The sequence below is a fragment of the Protopterus annectens genome, chromosome 10.part0 (assembly GCF_019279795.1).
Source record: "Protopterus annectens isolate FY-2018-M chromosome 10.part0, PAN1.0, whole genome shotgun sequence".
Classification (NCBI taxonomy): domain Eukaryota; kingdom Metazoa; phylum Chordata; order Ceratodontiformes; family Protopteridae; genus Protopterus; species Protopterus annectens.
In genome coordinates this window covers 415,172,750-415,191,130 of record NC_056744.1, presented here as the reverse complement: position 1 = coordinate 415,191,130, position 18,381 = coordinate 415,172,750, and the positions used below count along the sequence as shown (strand labels likewise).

At 39.5% G+C, this 18,381-nt stretch overlaps 1 protein-coding gene across 1 annotated transcript in view; it reads right to left on the bottom strand.

Moving 5' to 3' along the window:
• The window catches only part of PLA2G4A (phospholipase A2 group IVA), a 1,409,517-nt gene that overhangs the window by 187,568 nt on the left and 1,203,568 nt on the right, over positions 1-18,381 (bottom strand). Inside the window, exon 13 of the mRNA XM_044085320.1 lies at positions 16,792-16,863. Coding sequence (XP_043941255.1) covers positions 16,792-16,863 — 72 coding nt within the window. The remainder of the gene's footprint in view (positions 1-16,791; positions 16,864-18,381) is intronic.

Sequence of the window (18,381 nt, the reverse complement as noted above, 5' to 3'; positions counted from 1 at the left end):
ATTCTCACACAACAACAAAGAATGCATACAATATACAGCATGAAACATGCAAATACATTAAACCCTCTACATGCAATGCATACAACAGTAACACATCACTACAGTAACCATTGATGCATCAATGATTCATTGATTTCAGCTCCATTAATTTTTCTATAGATATTAAAACTGATACATTTTCTTCCAAAGTGATAAAAAGACTTCATCGTACGCAACACGCTTGTTGATACAAAATCTTTTTATTTAGAGAACTACTACAGACCATGATTTTATATGTTGAATATGTTTACCTGATACTGATACTAACAGTAAAATGTTATGTTCTTTGAGGTTAAAATTACAAAAACCCTGACTCCAACCATTATTAGACTATCTACTTCTTAAGAAACAGCAAAAGAGGATAAATAGAACTGTATTGCATTAATAACCAGTTGGATGTGTTCGGATGAAAATGTGCCTGTAAGATGCTCATACAGTAGCTTTTGTTGTTCCTTAATCTGATGTGGTATTTAACATACCAAAACTATCTGCCAACAGCAACTGAGAGCAAAAGAGACAAGGTAACAGAATTTGTGACACAGTTATTTAATGCAGCTGGAGGCCAAACTCCCACATGACGTTACTACAAATAACAAGCAGGTAGTCAGTACTTGAAAGCAAACAGCAAAAAACAATAAAAATTATAAACCCACAGGCCACAGAGACTCTGACAGGTACAACGGCCAGTAAACGTGCAGTAAAATGCAAAACAGTATAAAAACAGTGGATTAGCGCTTTTCTTTACTAAATATAAACTTCTTCAGAAAATGTGCAAGTGACCTCCCCATCGTTTTGGACCTACACAACAGATGTCCAATGGTGGCATAAAAACATCCTCAAGAAATCCTAATCTCGTCTGTAACATAAATAGAACATATTGGAGGGATAAGTATGTATAACAAAGAATACCACATTTCTCAAATGATCTTCCTCTCCACATAAAGCAAGTTCTTTGTTTACAGCAAGCCCACCTGTAAAGTGGAGTATTAACATTGTGATTCCCATAGAGGCCTGATGGATGAATTATTTGTATATTCATTCTGCTTAGGTTCATAGGTTGGTACTAGGCTATCGGCCCTAGGGCCTATGCAAGCCTAGCCATAACAATTCCCTGGATATTTCTTCCCACAATATTTACTTCTCCAGGCCCCTGTCTAGCAGGGCGACTGACATGATCCCCGGGGTGAATTTCCTATCTCCCATCCAATCATCAAGGTTCCTTTTGAAGAGGGCCAAAGAGGCGCTCTGCTTGATATGTATGGGCAGTCTATTCCAGAGTATGCGGATTCTCTGGGTCAGGAACCTATCCCTCCAGCATGTTTTGTTCATTGTGATGACAAGGTTTAGATCCCTGGAGCGTGTGGCTCTGAGGGATTGGGATTTCTTTAAGTGGAGCATGTCCAACAGCTCAGGGTTTGACATGACCTTGTATGTTAAGCAGAGATCGCCTCTGAGTAGACGATATCCCACAGAGTATAGCTGGAGTTTTTTTAGATGGTCAGTATATGGCATCTGCTTTAGGCCTGTGATTCTTTTAGTGAGGTATTTCCGTGGCCTTTCAAGCTGTTGCAGATGTCTTGTGAGGAACATACCAAATGGGGCATTATACTCTATAACGGGTCTAATGAGGGATGAGTACAGTGGGACAATGACCTCATTTTTTCTGGATGAAAAGCCCTTAGTGATGAGGTGTGCCACACAGAAGGATTTCCTGACTGTTGTGGCAATGTGGTTATCGAAAGTGAGACCACTGTCCACCTGTGTCCCTAAGTCTCTCATCACACTTTTGATGTTTAGTGTCCTGCCACCTATGTGGTAATATATGGGTACATGTTTTTTTTCCCAAAGGGGATAACTATACATTTCTTGGTATTGAGCTTGAGCCTATGGCTCTGGCACCAAGCATCTGTTTCTGTAAGGACCTTTTGTAGAGTATCCACATCATTTGGGGATTCAATAATGGCTCCCAGTTTGCAGTCATCTGCAAACTTTGTTAGCAAGAGTCCCTTAGTGTTGGCCTGTACTTCAGAGAAGTAGATGCCAAACAAGAGTGGTCCCAGGACTGAACCCTGAGGTACTCCACTTGTCACTTGTCTGGAGCTGGATTTGGAGTCGGCTACTTTTACTGTCTGGGTTCCGTCAGTAAGCCAGTTAGCAACCCATCAAGTGATGTAGGGATTTATGCCCAGCTTAGTAAGTTTATCTATGATTCCAGAGTGGGGGATGGTGTCAAAGGCCTTGGCGAGGTCCAGATAGGCTGTGTGGACTGCCTTACCCTTGTCCACAGCTCTGGAGACTGATTTGAAGAAGTCAGTCAGATTCAGGAGACAAGATCGGCCCTTCACAAACCCAGACTGGGTGGGGTCTAGTGTTTGAAGGTTGACAATGTCTTTGTTTATAAGTTCCATGATAATGTGTTCCATCCCCTTGCAAATCAGGCTTGTCAGACTGATGGGACGGTAGTTCCCGGGATCCAAGGTAGATCCTCCCTTGTGGAGCAGGATAACTGTAGTTGTGCGCCACTCAATGGGCACGAAGCCTGAGGTGAGGATACGATTAAACATCACACTTAGGTGAGGTGCCAGTTCATTTTGTAGTTCACGTACTACACAGCCTGGGATGTCATCTGGTCCCATGGATGCTGTATTCTTAGCTTTGGAGAGTGCGGTTTCTACCTGTGTGGCCGTGATTATCGGAATTTGGCAGTCTTTTGGTATTGAGATGGGCCCTTTAGGGGGTGAGAGCAGGGTGAAGTTGGCACTAAATCGATCTGCCAGGATATTGGCAATATCCTTGGGATCAGTATATTTAATACCATTCTGTTGTAACTCAGAGCAGATCTGAGATGCTGACATGTATCTACACTGCAAAACCAATTTGAGACTTTATTTTACTTTATTTCTCATGTGGGTAAGCCTACTGTACAAAAGCATTTATTTTTAGAGAAGACACAGGAACAATATCTGCTACTTCAAATGCAAGGACTATGTCATAATGACAGTGGGAAAGGCCAGCTGCCTCTCCTGTTTAATCTTGTCTTTAGATATTGACAGGCTAAATCTAATGGTTAGTCTTCAAAACATTTTACCAAACATGCTGATACGTTATGTAATAAAGGTCTAATTCTGGGTTTTATATTCAGTTTTCTTCACTCCGCAGCTTTGTTTAACAACAGCACAGATAAAATACAGTGGCGTCTATGAAATGAATGTACTTATCATTGAGCTAAGAGTGTAGCCAAGTTCACTTTAGTCACAGACCTTTTCTTTTTATATAAAGCATGCATCTTGTAGTGTAATATGTGAACTAGTACTGTGTTTTATTTAAATATCAGATCCTTTTTGGTAAAGCATGATGCAGTCGATCTTACTGTGAGACCTTTAAATAAGAATAAACTCATGCTTGACTTGTTTCAGTGGTCGCTGTGGAAAAGATGAATGAACTAGAGTGAAATAACAGCATGCATTGACAATCTTTCATCCATCTGTGGGGCAAAAACCATGAAGCAAAACCATTCTAATTACATCTTTAAACACTTTAAGCCTGAAGTTGCCCTCCGGCAGCAAGCTGTTAACAGAACATGCACACCTTGCTTCAAAAGTGATTTGAAACTAATATGTAACAACTGTTAATCCGGCAGATGTTTCATGCCTTTTTTCTGGCAATATGCCATTTTTCACCACTTTCTTCTGCAAACAGAATTACAATCCAGTGATTAGGTTCATAGGTTCATACTAGGCTATCTGCCCTAGGGCATTTATAAGCCTAGCCAGAGTGTGTTTGGCTTTCGCCACCCATTTTAAATTTATTTTGCTATGCCCTTTTTCGAGGTTAGTATACTGTGCCTCTGTCTAACAGTGACACAGAAGTGATACCCGGGGTAAACCTACGATCTCCCATCCACTCATCAAGATTCCTCTTGAAGAGAGTCAATGAGGGACTCTGCCTAACCTGGACTGGGATTTTATTCCAGAGTGAAGGGAGACTCTGGGTTATGAATCTGTCCCTCCAGCATGTCCTATTTATTTCAGTGCTGAGGTTCAAGTCTCGAGCCAGAGCTCGATGGGATTTGGATTTTCTGAGGTGCAGCATGTCCATTAATTCTGGGCTGGACATGGCTTCATACGTCAGGCACAGATCGCCTCTGAGCAGGAGGTATGCCACTGAGTAGAGCTGGAGTTTCTTTAACCGGGCAGCATATGGCATCTGTTTGAGCCCTATGATCCTCTTGGTGAGGTACTTTTGGGGTCTTTCCAGTTGCTGCAGGTGTCTGGTAAGGTACATCTCAAAAGGGGCATTGTACTCAATTATGGCCCTGATGAGGGATGAGTAAAAAGGCACGATGACCTCCCCTGATCTAGATGTGAATCCCTTCATGATTAGGTGGGATATATAAAATGTTTTTCTAACCACTTTGGCCACGTGGTTGTCAAATGAGAGATTGCTATCAACTTGGGTCCCCAGGTCCCTAATTACTTCTTCTGTACTTAATGGATTACCACCTATGTGGTAATTTGTGGGCACTTTGTTTTTGCCAAAGGGGATGACTATACACTTTTTGGCGTTTAGCTTGAGGCCATGGCTCTGGCACCAGTTGTCTGTTTCTATGAGGCCCTTTTGGAGGATGCTTGTGTCGGCTGGAGAGTCGATTATGGCGCCCAGTTTGCAGTCATCTGTGAACTTAGTCAGCCACAGTCCTTCTGTGTTGGCCTGTACCTCCGAGTAATATATACCGAACAAGAGAGGTCCCAGGACTGAGCCTTGGGGGACGCCACTTGTAACTGGTTTGGAATCTGACATGGCTCCAGCAATTCTAACCATGTGGGTTCTGTCCTTGAGCCAGTTTGCAACCCATCTAGTGACATAGGAGTTTATATTTAAGCTGGTGAGCTTATCTATAATGCCCGAGTGGGGTATTGTATCGAAGGCTTTTGCGAGGTCCAGGTAGGCTGTGTGGACCACCTTCCCCTCGTCAATGGCCTTGGTGACAGTTTCAAAGAAATCAACCAGGTTTAAGAGGCAGGATCTGCCCTTAACAAAGCCGAACTGGGTAGGATCCAGTGTCTGTAGGTCCGCAATATCTTTATTTATGAGGTCCATGATGATCCTTTCCATAGCTTTGCAGACCAAGCCAGTCAGGCTTATGGGGCGATAGTTTCCAGGATCCGTTAGTTTGGGACAATAATGTGATATAAAAGATCTTGAGCAAGAGGGGGTGTATAAATATCTGGGAATTGATGAAGGACCAACAATAAAACATGAACAAGTGTGAATAAAACTCAGTAAAGAGTATTTTAGAAGACTTCAATTAATATTAAAAACAACATTGACATCTAGAAACAAAGTCCAAGCTACAAACCAATTTGCTCTTCCTTTCTTAACCTAGAGTTTTGGAGTGATTGACTGGCCCTAAATGGTGTTGGATAGTTTGGACAGGAAAACAAGGAGGATGCTTCATGCTCATCAAATGATTTATAAAAAACAGTGCATAATGTGACTAAATATTCCCCGTTCTGAAGGAGGTATGGGCTTCCTCGAAATTGACTACATGTACAGATTTGCAATAGTGGGACTGCATACATATCTGCTGACCTCACAAGACCCAAGTGTAGTGATAGTTTTAAAACACGGGGAGAATAAGTCTAAGATGGCTTCCCTACTTAGTTTAGCAGCAGCATATCAGCATCAAGTGTGAATGGAAATCAGTCCAGAAGTAGATAAAAATCAGGCAGCAACTGAATGTGCCAAAAAACAAAAGAAAGAATATAAGGTGAAGGATCAGATGAGAAGGCAAAAAAGGTGGAAATGCATACATGTAGTTGCAAGTAGAGAAAACCCTTGGAACAACCTCATTTTGATCAGGATTGAATGCAGGAATGGTTAAAGAGAGGTAAATTTCAACCAAAAGACGAAAGGTTAATAGTGGCGGCCCAAGACAGTGGACTATGTGAATCGGAAAAAATGATGAATTTATATCACATGGCATCATGTTGGTTTACAAAGTCCATTGAAGTTGTAGGAGAAACAGACAAATGTAGGTTTTATAAAACAGAACTGGAAACAGTTGCGCATCTTGTTGCTGGTTGTGATATACTGATGGCAGAAGGACTGTATACTGAAAGGCATAATAATGTGGCAAGACTGCACCATTGGTGATCGTGCAAACATTATAACACTGAAGTAGCTGAAAAGCACTGGAAACATAAGACACAAATCATCATAGAAAATGATGAAGTTTATTTCACATGGCATCTTCCATTACCAAAATAGATGCAAGAAAACCAGATAAAGTAGTCCATGAAAAGACAAAAGTAGCAGTGATCATTGAAACTGCTACACCCAGTCACTATAGTGTCTTATGTGCAAACAGACACAAAGTCATAAAATTCCAGGATTTGCAGGCCGAAAAGAGGGCAATGTGGAAGAAAGATACCCAGATAGTTCCAGTAGTAGTAGGAGCAACAGGTCTTATAAAAAAAGAATTTACAATCGTACTTAGATATGTTAGCAATAGATGTAACTCCAGACAAATTACAGGAGTCATTACTGTGAATATTGTAGATGCTGCAATGAGCACTTCTGGCTGACATCAAGGAATGGAACAATACTAATTTCATGAACTTTAACCATACCTTGACTTAGGAATAGGGTCCATTCCTGTCATGGTATTAGAAACCCAACAGATTTGGAGAAATTAAAAAAGGGATACACCATTTTCAGTTAATAGAGTTATAGATGTGAAATCTCCACGATTTTCTAAAACTGAACATAGATGAACTGATTTGGGCCTTTTAAGGATAAAAGAAGACATGGTCATCAGCCTATCTTCAGCCTCAATTAAATCCTCGTTAGGCAGTAAAGACATGATTTTAGTATGAATGCACCCAGTTGAAAGAGGACAGCATTATATCCTAGCCAGCTGTACAACTAACAAGTTCCAGTTACTATTGCCATGGTAACAGATGCTCATAATCCCATCACGCCTTTGATGAGGCAGTAGCATTATTTTTTTCACCATGAATGATACTTCTGAATTAAAGGGAAGCATAGTATATGTGGTTCTCCCTTTTGAGAAATTAGAATATCAGACTCAAAAACTGTTTACAGTAAATAGAAAATAGGAACTGGAATAATCAGCTGATGGAATTTGCTCTACCATAAAGTTCCCAAATTACTTAACTTAGAACCTTTCATTAAGATCACATATGAGTTGGACAGAGTGTTGACCCAAACAGACCAATCTAAGTCAAGTAAAAGCGCCTCTATACAGAAACAAAACTAACAACTCAAGGACTAAAATGTATGAGCTTTAAATATGCATAACATAAAAGAAGGTGATGGCATTTTCTTGCAATGTAAGGGTAAACACCTTATTACCAAAGGCTTTGCTAATTGTAATACCACTGAGGTGGTATATATTGCTTTATATGGGATGTGTGATTCTTTCTATGTTGGCAGAGAATGTATGGGCATGGTTATGACATTAGAAAAAGAAAGGACAACAATGCCTTGTATAAACATCATGAAAATTGGGATAATGCTGAATTTAAGTTTTTTTCTAATCAAAGTTGTCCCTCTTGACCCCAGGGGAGGTCCATGGGAGATCCGCCTGCAACACAGGGAGTTATACTAGCAAATTGTTTTAGATGCCAGTACCCCTCCAGGTCTTAATGCATTTTTAACTATAAAACCTGTCTGAAATTAAGTTCTGCCAAACTATAACATGGTTCAACTTTACACAACCACATAAACAATTTTATATATATATATATATATATATATATATATATATATATATATATATATATATATATATATATATATACATTTACTGATTTACATTCAATATGTTTCAATATGTCCCTCTTGACCCCAGGGGAGGTCCATGGGAGATCCGCCTGCAACACAGGGAGTTATACTAGCAAATTGTTTTAGATGCCAGTACCCCTCCAGGTCTCAATGCATTTTTAACTATAAAACCTGTCTGAAATTAAGTTCTGCCAAACTATAACATGGTTCAACTTTACACAACCACATAAACAATTTTATATATATATATATATATATATATATATATATATATATACATTTACTGATTTACATTCAATATGTTTTATTTATTTATTGTCATTCTTAGGGGCCATGTAGTTTCTGTTTTCTGAATTTTATATGCAGTGTGAAACTAAATGTAATGTGTATTTTTTTCCACCAGATGGTGCTACTGTAGTTTGATTCACTGTATTCTAATTAGTACATATGAAGGTTTTCAATTTTTATAGGTTCATAGGTTCGTACTAGGCTATCTGCCCTAGGGCATTTATAAGCCTAGCCAGAGTGTGTGTGGCTTTCACAACCCCTGAGAATACTACGCCCTTTTAGGGTTTAGTTTACTGTGCCTCTGTCTAGTAGTGACACAGAGATGACCCCCGGGGTAAACCTACGATCTCCCATCCACTCAAGATTTCTCTTGAATAGAGTTAGTGAGGGGCTTTGCCTAACATAGATTGGGATTCTGTTCCAGAGTGTAGGGAGCCTCTGGGTTATGAATCTGTCCCTCCAGCACGTCCTATTTATTTCTGTGTTGAGGTTTAAGTCTCTTGCTCTCGTGGCTCCAATGGATTTGGATTTTCTTTGGTGGAGCGTGTCCATTAATTCCGGATTGGACATGGCCTTGTACGTCAGGCACAGATCACCTCTGAGTAGGCGGTATGCGACTAAATAGAGCTGAAGTTTTTTCAGTTGGGCAGCATATGACATATGTTTAAGACCCTTTATCCTCTTGGTGAGGAACTTTTGGGGTCTTTCCAACTGCTGCAGGTGTCAGGTAAGATACATCCCAAATGGGACATTGTACTCAATCATTGGCCTGATAAGAGAAGAGTACAGGGGCACAATGACCTCTCTTGATCTAGATGTGAAACCCTTCATGATAAGGTGGGCAATATAGAAGGTCCTCCTAACCACTTTGCCAATGTGAGTGTCAAATGAGAGGTTACTGTCAACCTGGGTCCCTAGGTTCCTGATTACCTCTTCCGTACTTAATGGATTAACACCTATGTGGTAATTTGTGGGTACCTTGTTTTTCCCAAAGGGTATGACTATACATTTTTTGGCGTTCAGCTTAAGGCCATGGCTCTGGCAGCAATTATCCATTTCTATGAGGCCTTTCTGAAGGATGTTTGTGTCCGTTGGAGTATCAATTATGGCGCCCAGTTTGCAGTCATCTGCGAACTTTGTCAGCCACAATCCTCCTATGTTTGCCTGTACCTCAGAAAAATAAATGCCAAACAAGAGGGGTCCCAGGACTGAGCCCTGTGGGACACCGCTTGTGACTGGCTTAGAGTCTGACATAGCTCCAGCAACTCTGACCCTGTGGGTTCTGTCCTTGAGCCAGTTTGCAACCCATCTTGTGACATATGGGTTTACATTTAAGCTGGTGAGTTCGTCTATGATGCCCGAGTGGGGTATTGTGTCAAAAGCTTTTGCAAGGTCAAGGTAGGCTGTGTGAACTGCCTTACCCTCATCAATGGCCTTAGTGACTGTTTCAAAAAAGTCGACCAAGTTCAAAAGGCAGGATCTGCCCTTGACAAAGCCAAATTGGGTAGGATCCAATGTCTGTAGGTCCCCAATGTCTCTGTTTATGAGTTCCATAATGATCCTGTCCATAGCTTTGCAGACCAGGCTCATCAAGCTTATGGGGCGGTTATTTCCAGGGTCCATAGAAGCACCACCTTTGTGAAGTGGGACCACTGTTGCCGTACGCCACTCTTTGGGTATGTATCCTGTAGTAAGGCAAAGATTAAACAGAAGCCCTATGTGTGGGTTTAGTTCCTCTTGGAGTTCATGTAGCACACAGCCCAGGACACCGTCCGGCCCCATTGATGCTGTGTTTTTAGCTTTAGAGAGGGCAGCTCTCACCTGGGCATCTGAGATGTTAGGGAGGCTACACTCTGCTGGGATAGTTATTTCTCCTTTTGGGGGGGGACGAGAAATTTGCACTGAACCTGTCTGCCAGAATGTTGGCAATGTCAGTGGGTTCAGTGTATTTTGTGTCATTTTGGACTAACTCTGAGCATATCTGGGAGTTTCCACCCAGGTTTCTAACATAGCTAAAGAAGGCCTTGTGATTGTCTTTTGTGATTTTTCTCTCAAAGTTGGCCTTGGATGATTTTATGAGTGATCGTAGTTTTTTGCTAGTAATGATCAGAGATGCCTTCCCTTTTAGGGATTTTGCTCTATCATGTAGTAGCTTCCTCCTCCTGTTGTAAAGTTTGTTTATGGCTGGGGTCCACCAGACTGGGCGCCTGCCTTTGGGGGAATGGGTCTTGGTTTTATTTGGGATTGCATGATCCATGCATTCTTGAAGGTGCCCGTAGAAGGCATTTGCAAAGGATTCAGCAGTGTGGGTTGTGGTTTCCACTGGCCCAGGGGCCTTGAAGGATACCACTTCAGTCTTAAGAAGTGTGAAGTTGGCTTTTGAGAAGTTCTTCACTGTGGATTTCCAGTGAGATTAATTTATGGTCTGATCTTACCAAAAAGGGATATACTTCCGGTGTGGAGCATTTTGTCCCCATGTTTGTGATGATCAGGTCTAGTATATTGTCTCCTCTTGTGGGAATGGTGACTAGTTGTTCCATTGCATTTGAGTTTATGAATTCTAGGAATCTTTGGGCTAGGGTGCTGGGGCTAGAGTAATGTGCCCAGTCTATGTTTGGGTAGTTGAAGTCTCCCAATATGATGGTATTTGGAGAGACATTCATACTCTCCAGTGTCTTCAGGAAGGCTGTGTGGGGTTCCTGAGTTTGAGAGGGTGGTCTGTAGCATGCTACAAACTGTAAGGCAGTTTTGCCTATGGTTAGTTGCACCTGGATGGTCTCCGATGCTTCGTGCGTTGCCACTAACCTGGAGGTGTGGGTATCTTTGTTGAATATGGATACTCCCCCTCCTTTTGTGGTTCAGGCCAAGTTTTGGGGCCGGAAAGCATGATATGAGGTAAAACCTGATCATGCTGGGGTGCTCTCAGGAGCCTTGAACCAGGTTTCAGTCACTGCACAGTCATCGATGTTCTCCATACTGAGGAGGGCTTCGAGGGCGTGCATCTTGAGGTTTAGACTTCTGGCATTGAGCAGCATTACCCTTAGTTTTTTTCCACTTGTGTTTTCTAGGGAGGTAGGTTTGTCATTTGAGCCTTGCCTAAAAAAGGCACTATGGGGGTGGCAAGAGCCTTTGCCAATATCCGGAGGCCCAGGGATGACAGGTGCAAGCCATCTCTTGCAAAGCAGCATGGCTTGTCAATCATGTCATCCCAAGCAGACAGACATTGGATCCCCTTAGAATGACACCAGTAATTAAGCCAACTGTTAAAACTGATCATTTTGCCTTTGTACTGTGGCATCATTCTTGGTGAGGGTAAGATGCTGCTCAGGGTCAGGGTCATACCGGCCTGGGCTACATAATCAGAGAGCTCCTCTATGTCTCTTTTCATGTAGTCCAGGGAGGTACGTCTCAGGTCGTTCACACCAGCATGTACAATGACTGAGTTATATTTGTACTTGCTGTGCAGTGGCCTGAGTGCTTGTGTTATGTGGCAGATTTTAGCTCCCGACAGACAGCTTACTGTGACCTTTTCTTTGTTCAGTCTGGTGAGCGGGACGTCAGTGTGTCTGACTATGGAGTCACCTATTACAAGTGTGTCTGGCATGTTGTTTGGCCTTAAGGGCTGTGACTGTTTAGCACACTGACTTTGTGAACTATGTGTTGCATGTGCTATGTCTTGAGGTGGTGGTTGCTTGGGTGTCTGCTTTGGAGGCCTCTGTTGTTTTGGTAGATTTTTTATCAGTGCCTCCGAGTATGTTTTTGTGTGTTTATGTGTTTGGTTTGCAGTTGTGATAGTTGTATGTGAGACTGGATTTGTGGTGTGCGTGGTTACCTTCTCCTCCTGACCGGTCTTGCCAGTACTGAAATGAGAGAGCTCAGCCTCCAGTTTGGCTATATAGTTGCATCTCTCGAATATATTTGTATTTGTTGGGAGGAGGAGAGGGTTGTCTGTGTACATGAGGCAATTGTAACATTGCCTCAAGATTCCCAGATTCACCAGCTGAACAGGAGAGGACACCAGCAACTGACCCTTCGACATGCTAGAAATAGTGAAAAAGATTGCTGTGTAACTGAGTCAGAAAGGACCTATAGGGAAAAGGGTACTCAAGGGAATTTAGGTAAATGAAGTACTTTCTTTTGTTTAAGAGAGCTTTATCTGTATAAAAAATGCTTTAGGAGCAAGTGCTGAGCTTTTCCGATAGAGTATAGGCTGTTTAGATTGCAAGTAGAGCAGTTTTAAGGGAAAAATTGAAGAGCAGACTTGATTAATCTGCGCTGCCCGATGCTGCTCTATGAGCAACTTCACGCTAATTCGTGCAAAAATGGGCTTTATAGCAGGGGGTTGAAAAGAGCCAGGAATTGACCCAAAATGGCCAATAAACTAGAAGTCGCTGGGCTGGAACCACTCCTCTAGGGACAAATATGTTGCTCAGTGCTCCCCACTCCCACTGGTGAACAAAGAAGCTTCCTCTCATCCAAATAAGGATATGGATAGCACAGGAAGTAAGACAAAGCCCAGAGATCAGCAAAATCTGAAGACTGGACTATTCTAGTTCAGAAAAGTGGGAAAACAAGGATATATATTTTTTTTCTTTTTTTTACAGAGAAAGGAAAAAAAGATACAGTAGCAAACAGTAAATGCTATAAAACGGCTAGCGCACTTGACTGTGTTAGCCTAACAATTAAATTAAACAAAAATAACTTTTTAAAGTGCTAACAGTTTAAAATCTACACAGGTACAGTAAAAACAATATGCAGAGCTGTTTTTTTAGACGAAATGCAGTCGAGATGCAGTAATTAAAGCGAAAGCCAGAAAAAAATACTTAAAAATCCAGAAAAGTCACTCTTTCACTCTCTGCTGCTTGTAGAACTCTGCAGGACATATTGTTGTTTGTATATACATTCAAGGTTTATATATGCACACATTTATTTATTATACATTTTATATATTCATGTCCTTTTATGCATTTTAAATTGTGTTTTACGTCCTTCATGATTGACTATTCCACATATATTTATTTAACGTTGTTTTTTCATTGGTTTATTTAAATGGTGTTAGGTTATATATTTAATTGTGAAATGAGTTCAGTTTTATCTGATGAAGTAGTTGTTGACGAAAACGTAAGAGGAACTAGTTACACAGCACTTTTATTTGTGTTTCGTTGGATTAAAGTGAAGTTTTGTCCTGCAGCCAAGTTCTCTGTGCCTTTTTTTCGGTTTACTGGTTTATTTTGGTTAGCACTGAGACCATCATTTTATTTATTTGTAGCTGGACTTAACTTGAACGCATACACAAAAAATATCAGCTATCCTAAAACTAATTTTTATTTGTGGGGAAGGCATTAGTCTGGAGATATACAATACAATCAATAATTTGCATGTAATAATTCAACAACTTTAAATTTGCCATTCTAGAAAATGTTTCTATTAACCCACAGGGTGGCCCCTGGAAAACCCTTGTTGAATACAAGGAACTAAATTGGGAGTTGAGGCTTAATGCTGATAAATCTCCAGATGTCAATGACACTATTTAAATTAATAGTGTTATGAAACTGAGGGCAGCTGCACTTTAATATATCAGTCAATTAAGTGTCTATCATATTAATTTGAGGGCTGTTAAACTTTAATGTGTGAGAAATAATTACATATGTATTCTCACAAAAAAAAAACCTTGAACCAAAACCTTTCTTGATTAACAAACACAAGGGTATTGTATGACATTAAACATTAAGGTATCACATTAACACATTTTAAACATTTTTCATATTTATATTTTTACTATGTTAACATTCTTAACATTACAAAAACACAGTCCCTTTAATTAGACATTCTTTGTACTATTTATTGCATTTTCTGTTTATTTATTGAAACTTGTTTTCCCTTAAATGCTTAATTATTTATGACTCCATATTAATTATGCATAGAATCACTGAAATGTGATTTGTTTTGTGGTTTTACTTATATTTAAGGACTTGCGAAATGCAATGATTTATTCTGATGAAGCCTTTACTTCACAGGACAAAAGCACTTAATCACTTTTGTTGGCAATAAAGTCTATATTATTTATTTTATAACTACTTCATTCCTTGGTTCTTCCTCAGTGAAACGGTGTGCTATACATAGGTTCATAATTCAAAATGTCCCATAGACATATCTTATATGTCAGAGTTTTAAACAAGGGCTCATGAATTATTGACACATTGCTAAATAGTCACACCAGAGTTGTTGACTCAGTTGTTTAAGTTCTTAAGTCAAGTAATCAAAATTACTAAGGGAGCAGCATTAATGCTTTAAAAGACTCTTTTGCAATAAACTATGACTGGGTGTGTATCACAAGATTTAGCCACAGTTGGTGTGGTTTGATCACAAGGGTACAGCCTGGGTGATTAAACAAATCCAACTGTGGGTTAACCCTGCAATACCCTTATCCAGGAAAAGATTACTGGTATTTTACAATGATATTACTTAAGTAAGAAATTGCTTACCTTTCTTAAATAATGCCATTCTATTATGCAACTCATATTTTCTTCCGATGAAATGCTGATCATATGTACGGGTCTTACATCACCATGCTAGCATAGTACATCACCATAGTGTAAGAAAACTGATAGACAAAATAGCACCTCTGCCACAGTTTTTCTGTATTGTTTTTAGTTAAAACTCTAACATCTGGCATTATTAACTGTACACAATTTGAGTAATTTACCAAATATTGCAAGGATCATCAGAAAAATATGAGGAAAGTCAGGAATGTTTTGGAAAACTGTAGGCAGTTAAATAATATTGGTAGTGGTAGAATCATCAGTCTTAGTGCCTGCAACCATTCTTAACAGAACATTTCTGGTTTCTCTCATATTTTGGTTTTTGCTTCATAAAACAGGTTCACACTGCTATTATCCAGCATATGCCATTTCCACTCAGCAATAATGTAGGGTCGAGAGTCCTTCTATTAGTAAATGCCCAATTTAGAATGGGCATGCTAACTGGGCTGTGCTGTCCAATCAGCCTTCTTGTTTTTTTGAATAGCAATGACCCTTTATTGTATCATTTTTTTTAATATATCATGATTAGTCATGGTATTATATGGGTAAAGGTTCACCATTATCCATTTAAGTAATCATCTTTAAGTGAGGTTTGCAGACTTCTCAGTATGTGAGAATTACGGACTATTGTGTTTTGTCTTGCAGAGTACTCATGCATGTTTCTGCATTTGTTTATATAAATTGACCAAAATGAGTTTAAAGTCTCCTTTTTGTGACGAGGTGGTAACTGGACATAGTAGGACATGATTTGTACAGTAAAGTGTTTTGAATGAAGGGGGAGTTGGGAAGAAGGGATGGAAACTAGAAGTGGAGTTATGATAGGATAATTAGTACAGGCCAAGTTTGCCTGTACGAGTACTGGAGGGTAATAATAAATGGTGTGACTGGTGGTATCTATTTGACCAATTTTTCAATGATGTGTCTTATAATGCCATGGTTAAGAAGAAGTGCATACTTAGAATAAGATTATAGAGTAACAAAATTTGGAAGTAATGAGTTCTTAACTTATCAAATTTAAAGTTTCATGCTGCAGGGTTTGTTTTGATGGTATTGGTGGTGAGGGTGAATCATTAATATGCACCATCTTTTATAAGATGACTGTACTACAATGTTATGCTTCATGTACAAGGTAAAACAAAAGTTTTGAAGAGGGAACACCTGTCAAATCAAACTTTCCCCTTGATTTTTCTCTTTAAGCTTTAACTACATTTATGACAGGAATGTATGTGCATTTTTTTTTCTTTTTTTGCCAGTGCAATAAATATTTTAATTTAAAAAAGAAGGACTTAATGTTCCTGAACTAGTCACTGAATTTTAACTTCTGAGAGTTTCAGGAAGGTTGCTTCTGAAAGTCTACTTCTCTTGTCTAACTCATACCCACATACCAGATGCTACGTAAGTAGATGACAGACTTTCCTCTAGAGAGAGACAGAGATTGCCAGGACTAACATCATGAAACACAGTCTGTTTGTGTTAACTGTCAGATGCACAATGTCTTTTAAAATGTCAAAGGACAGACCAAAAAAAAAAAAATGATAAACAATCTAGGAGAAGAGCGAATTGTGTACATCTCTCTTTTACTTGTGGGATGCAAGCCACCCTGCACTCCTTAATGTGGGGGGGCAAGTCCCCACACCCTCTAAACTTATATATATATACCATCTCCAAAATCTCCATACCTTGGAGGAAGGGAGTATTCTGGAAAATGGCCATCGTGGAATTAGTACATGTAAATATGATTTTTTTTCAACCATTTAATCTCCAATGTTTCGGGACTTGCTCTATTGGGTCTCAACATTTTAAATGGTTACCCTTTTAAACTCCACCACTCTGAAATAACACTTTCTGCTAACAGAAAAAGCATTATTTACCCTTCGGTATCTCATTGCTCACTTACCTGAGTCAATAACAGAAATACCAGGTATGTTCACATTGCTATCCATCTGACATTCAAGAGATCTATCAGTAGTACTATAAAGATATAGAAGGACCACAAGATACACAAAACAAGCTTAGTCACAATGCCCACTGATGTTGTACAAGTTAAACAAACAAGCAAAAACAGCAAAATTACATTTAACCACTAGTACTATAAACAATTTTAGATAATTACCTTTCTGCTCCTGTGACTCATCATCACTGTCAGAACTGTCATTACTTACAATATGCTTGGGCTGAAGGTTTTCTGAAAAAAAAAGGAATAACACAATTCTGTTACAAGTTACAGCAACAATCTCAACTTCACAGCTTATTGCAGAACTGAATTAGAACATTGTTGAACAAAGAAGCTGCTAACTTTAAAATGTCCTGAATTATCTGTTAAAGCTTTTGCACACTTAAAATTATTTTAATATCTCCGACTCAGGTATGTGTATATGTGTATGTATGTGTGTGTATGTGTACGTATGTGTGTGTATGTGTATGTATGTGTGTGTATGTATGTGTGTGTATGTGTATGTATGTGTGTATGTGTATGTATGTGTGTATGTGTATGTATGTATGTGTGTATGAATATGTGTATGTGTATGTATATGTATGTATGTACATATGTGTATGTATGTATGTGTATATGTGTGTGTATATATGTATGTATGTAAGTGTGTGTGTATGTGCATGTGCGTATATGTGTATGGATGTAAGTATGCATTTGTGTGTGTGTGTGTGTGTGTGTGTGTGTGTGTGTGTATGTGTGTGTGTGTGTATGTATGTGTCTGTGTGTGTCTGTCTTTGCGTGTGCGTGTGTGTGTGTGTGTGTGTGTGTGTGTGTGTGTGTGTGTGTGTGTGTCTGTGTGTGTTTGTCTGTGTGTGTGTGTCTGTGTGTGTCTGTCTGTGCATGTCTGTCTGTGTGTGTGTGTGTGTCTGTCTGTGCATGTGTGTGTTCTCTTTTCATTTTTCTTTCTTGGCCCAGTTGCAGTTTTTCAGATTTTCTTCAAAAATAGCTGCTGATGATGCAAATGAATTTTTTACTTTAATTCACACTAATATTAAAAAACAATACAAATTCAATGATCCTTGTGACTGCAGCAAGGAAGAAAATGTAAATTTCACATAGGCCTTGTAAATTAGTGCAAACAAGCATGCACACATAAAACAGGATATGGAAAGACATCACAATAATACAACTCAAATAGCATCTAGGATTCCAACACATAAGATATGGAATGACAATTTCTGCATCTGCAGGAGTTCCGTTTTAAGACTCGTCATGTTTCCTGTATTGATTTTCAAGGAAACATATCCATCTGTAATATGAATTCAGCCACAAGCTACCAGAAAATATGAACCTGATTTTAAGGTGCTTAGCACCTCTGTGAAAACCAAAAAAGCTGCAGACTTGTATCGGTTTTCCCCTACAGAAGAAGGTTTTACCTTCACTTTATTTATTTTTTGTTCGTTGTACTGACTGCTTTCAAAGGGCAAACTAAAGTGGCATTCTTAATTAGTATTGCAAACCTTACCAGAAACCAGTTCCACCCTCATGCCATTTCATTTTATGACACTTTCTTAATGATGGAAACCAATATGATGGGGGAAGAAAGAGGCATGCAGAAGCTCTGCAGACAGATCAGGAAAACCTGAGTAAAATGTTGCTTCCATTACAGAAGCGGAAAACAAAATGACTACAGTAACATACAAAAGGTGAACAGCAACATAAGGAACAGCTAAAAGGTTACAATGTAAACAGAGCAGAGGGATGTCATAG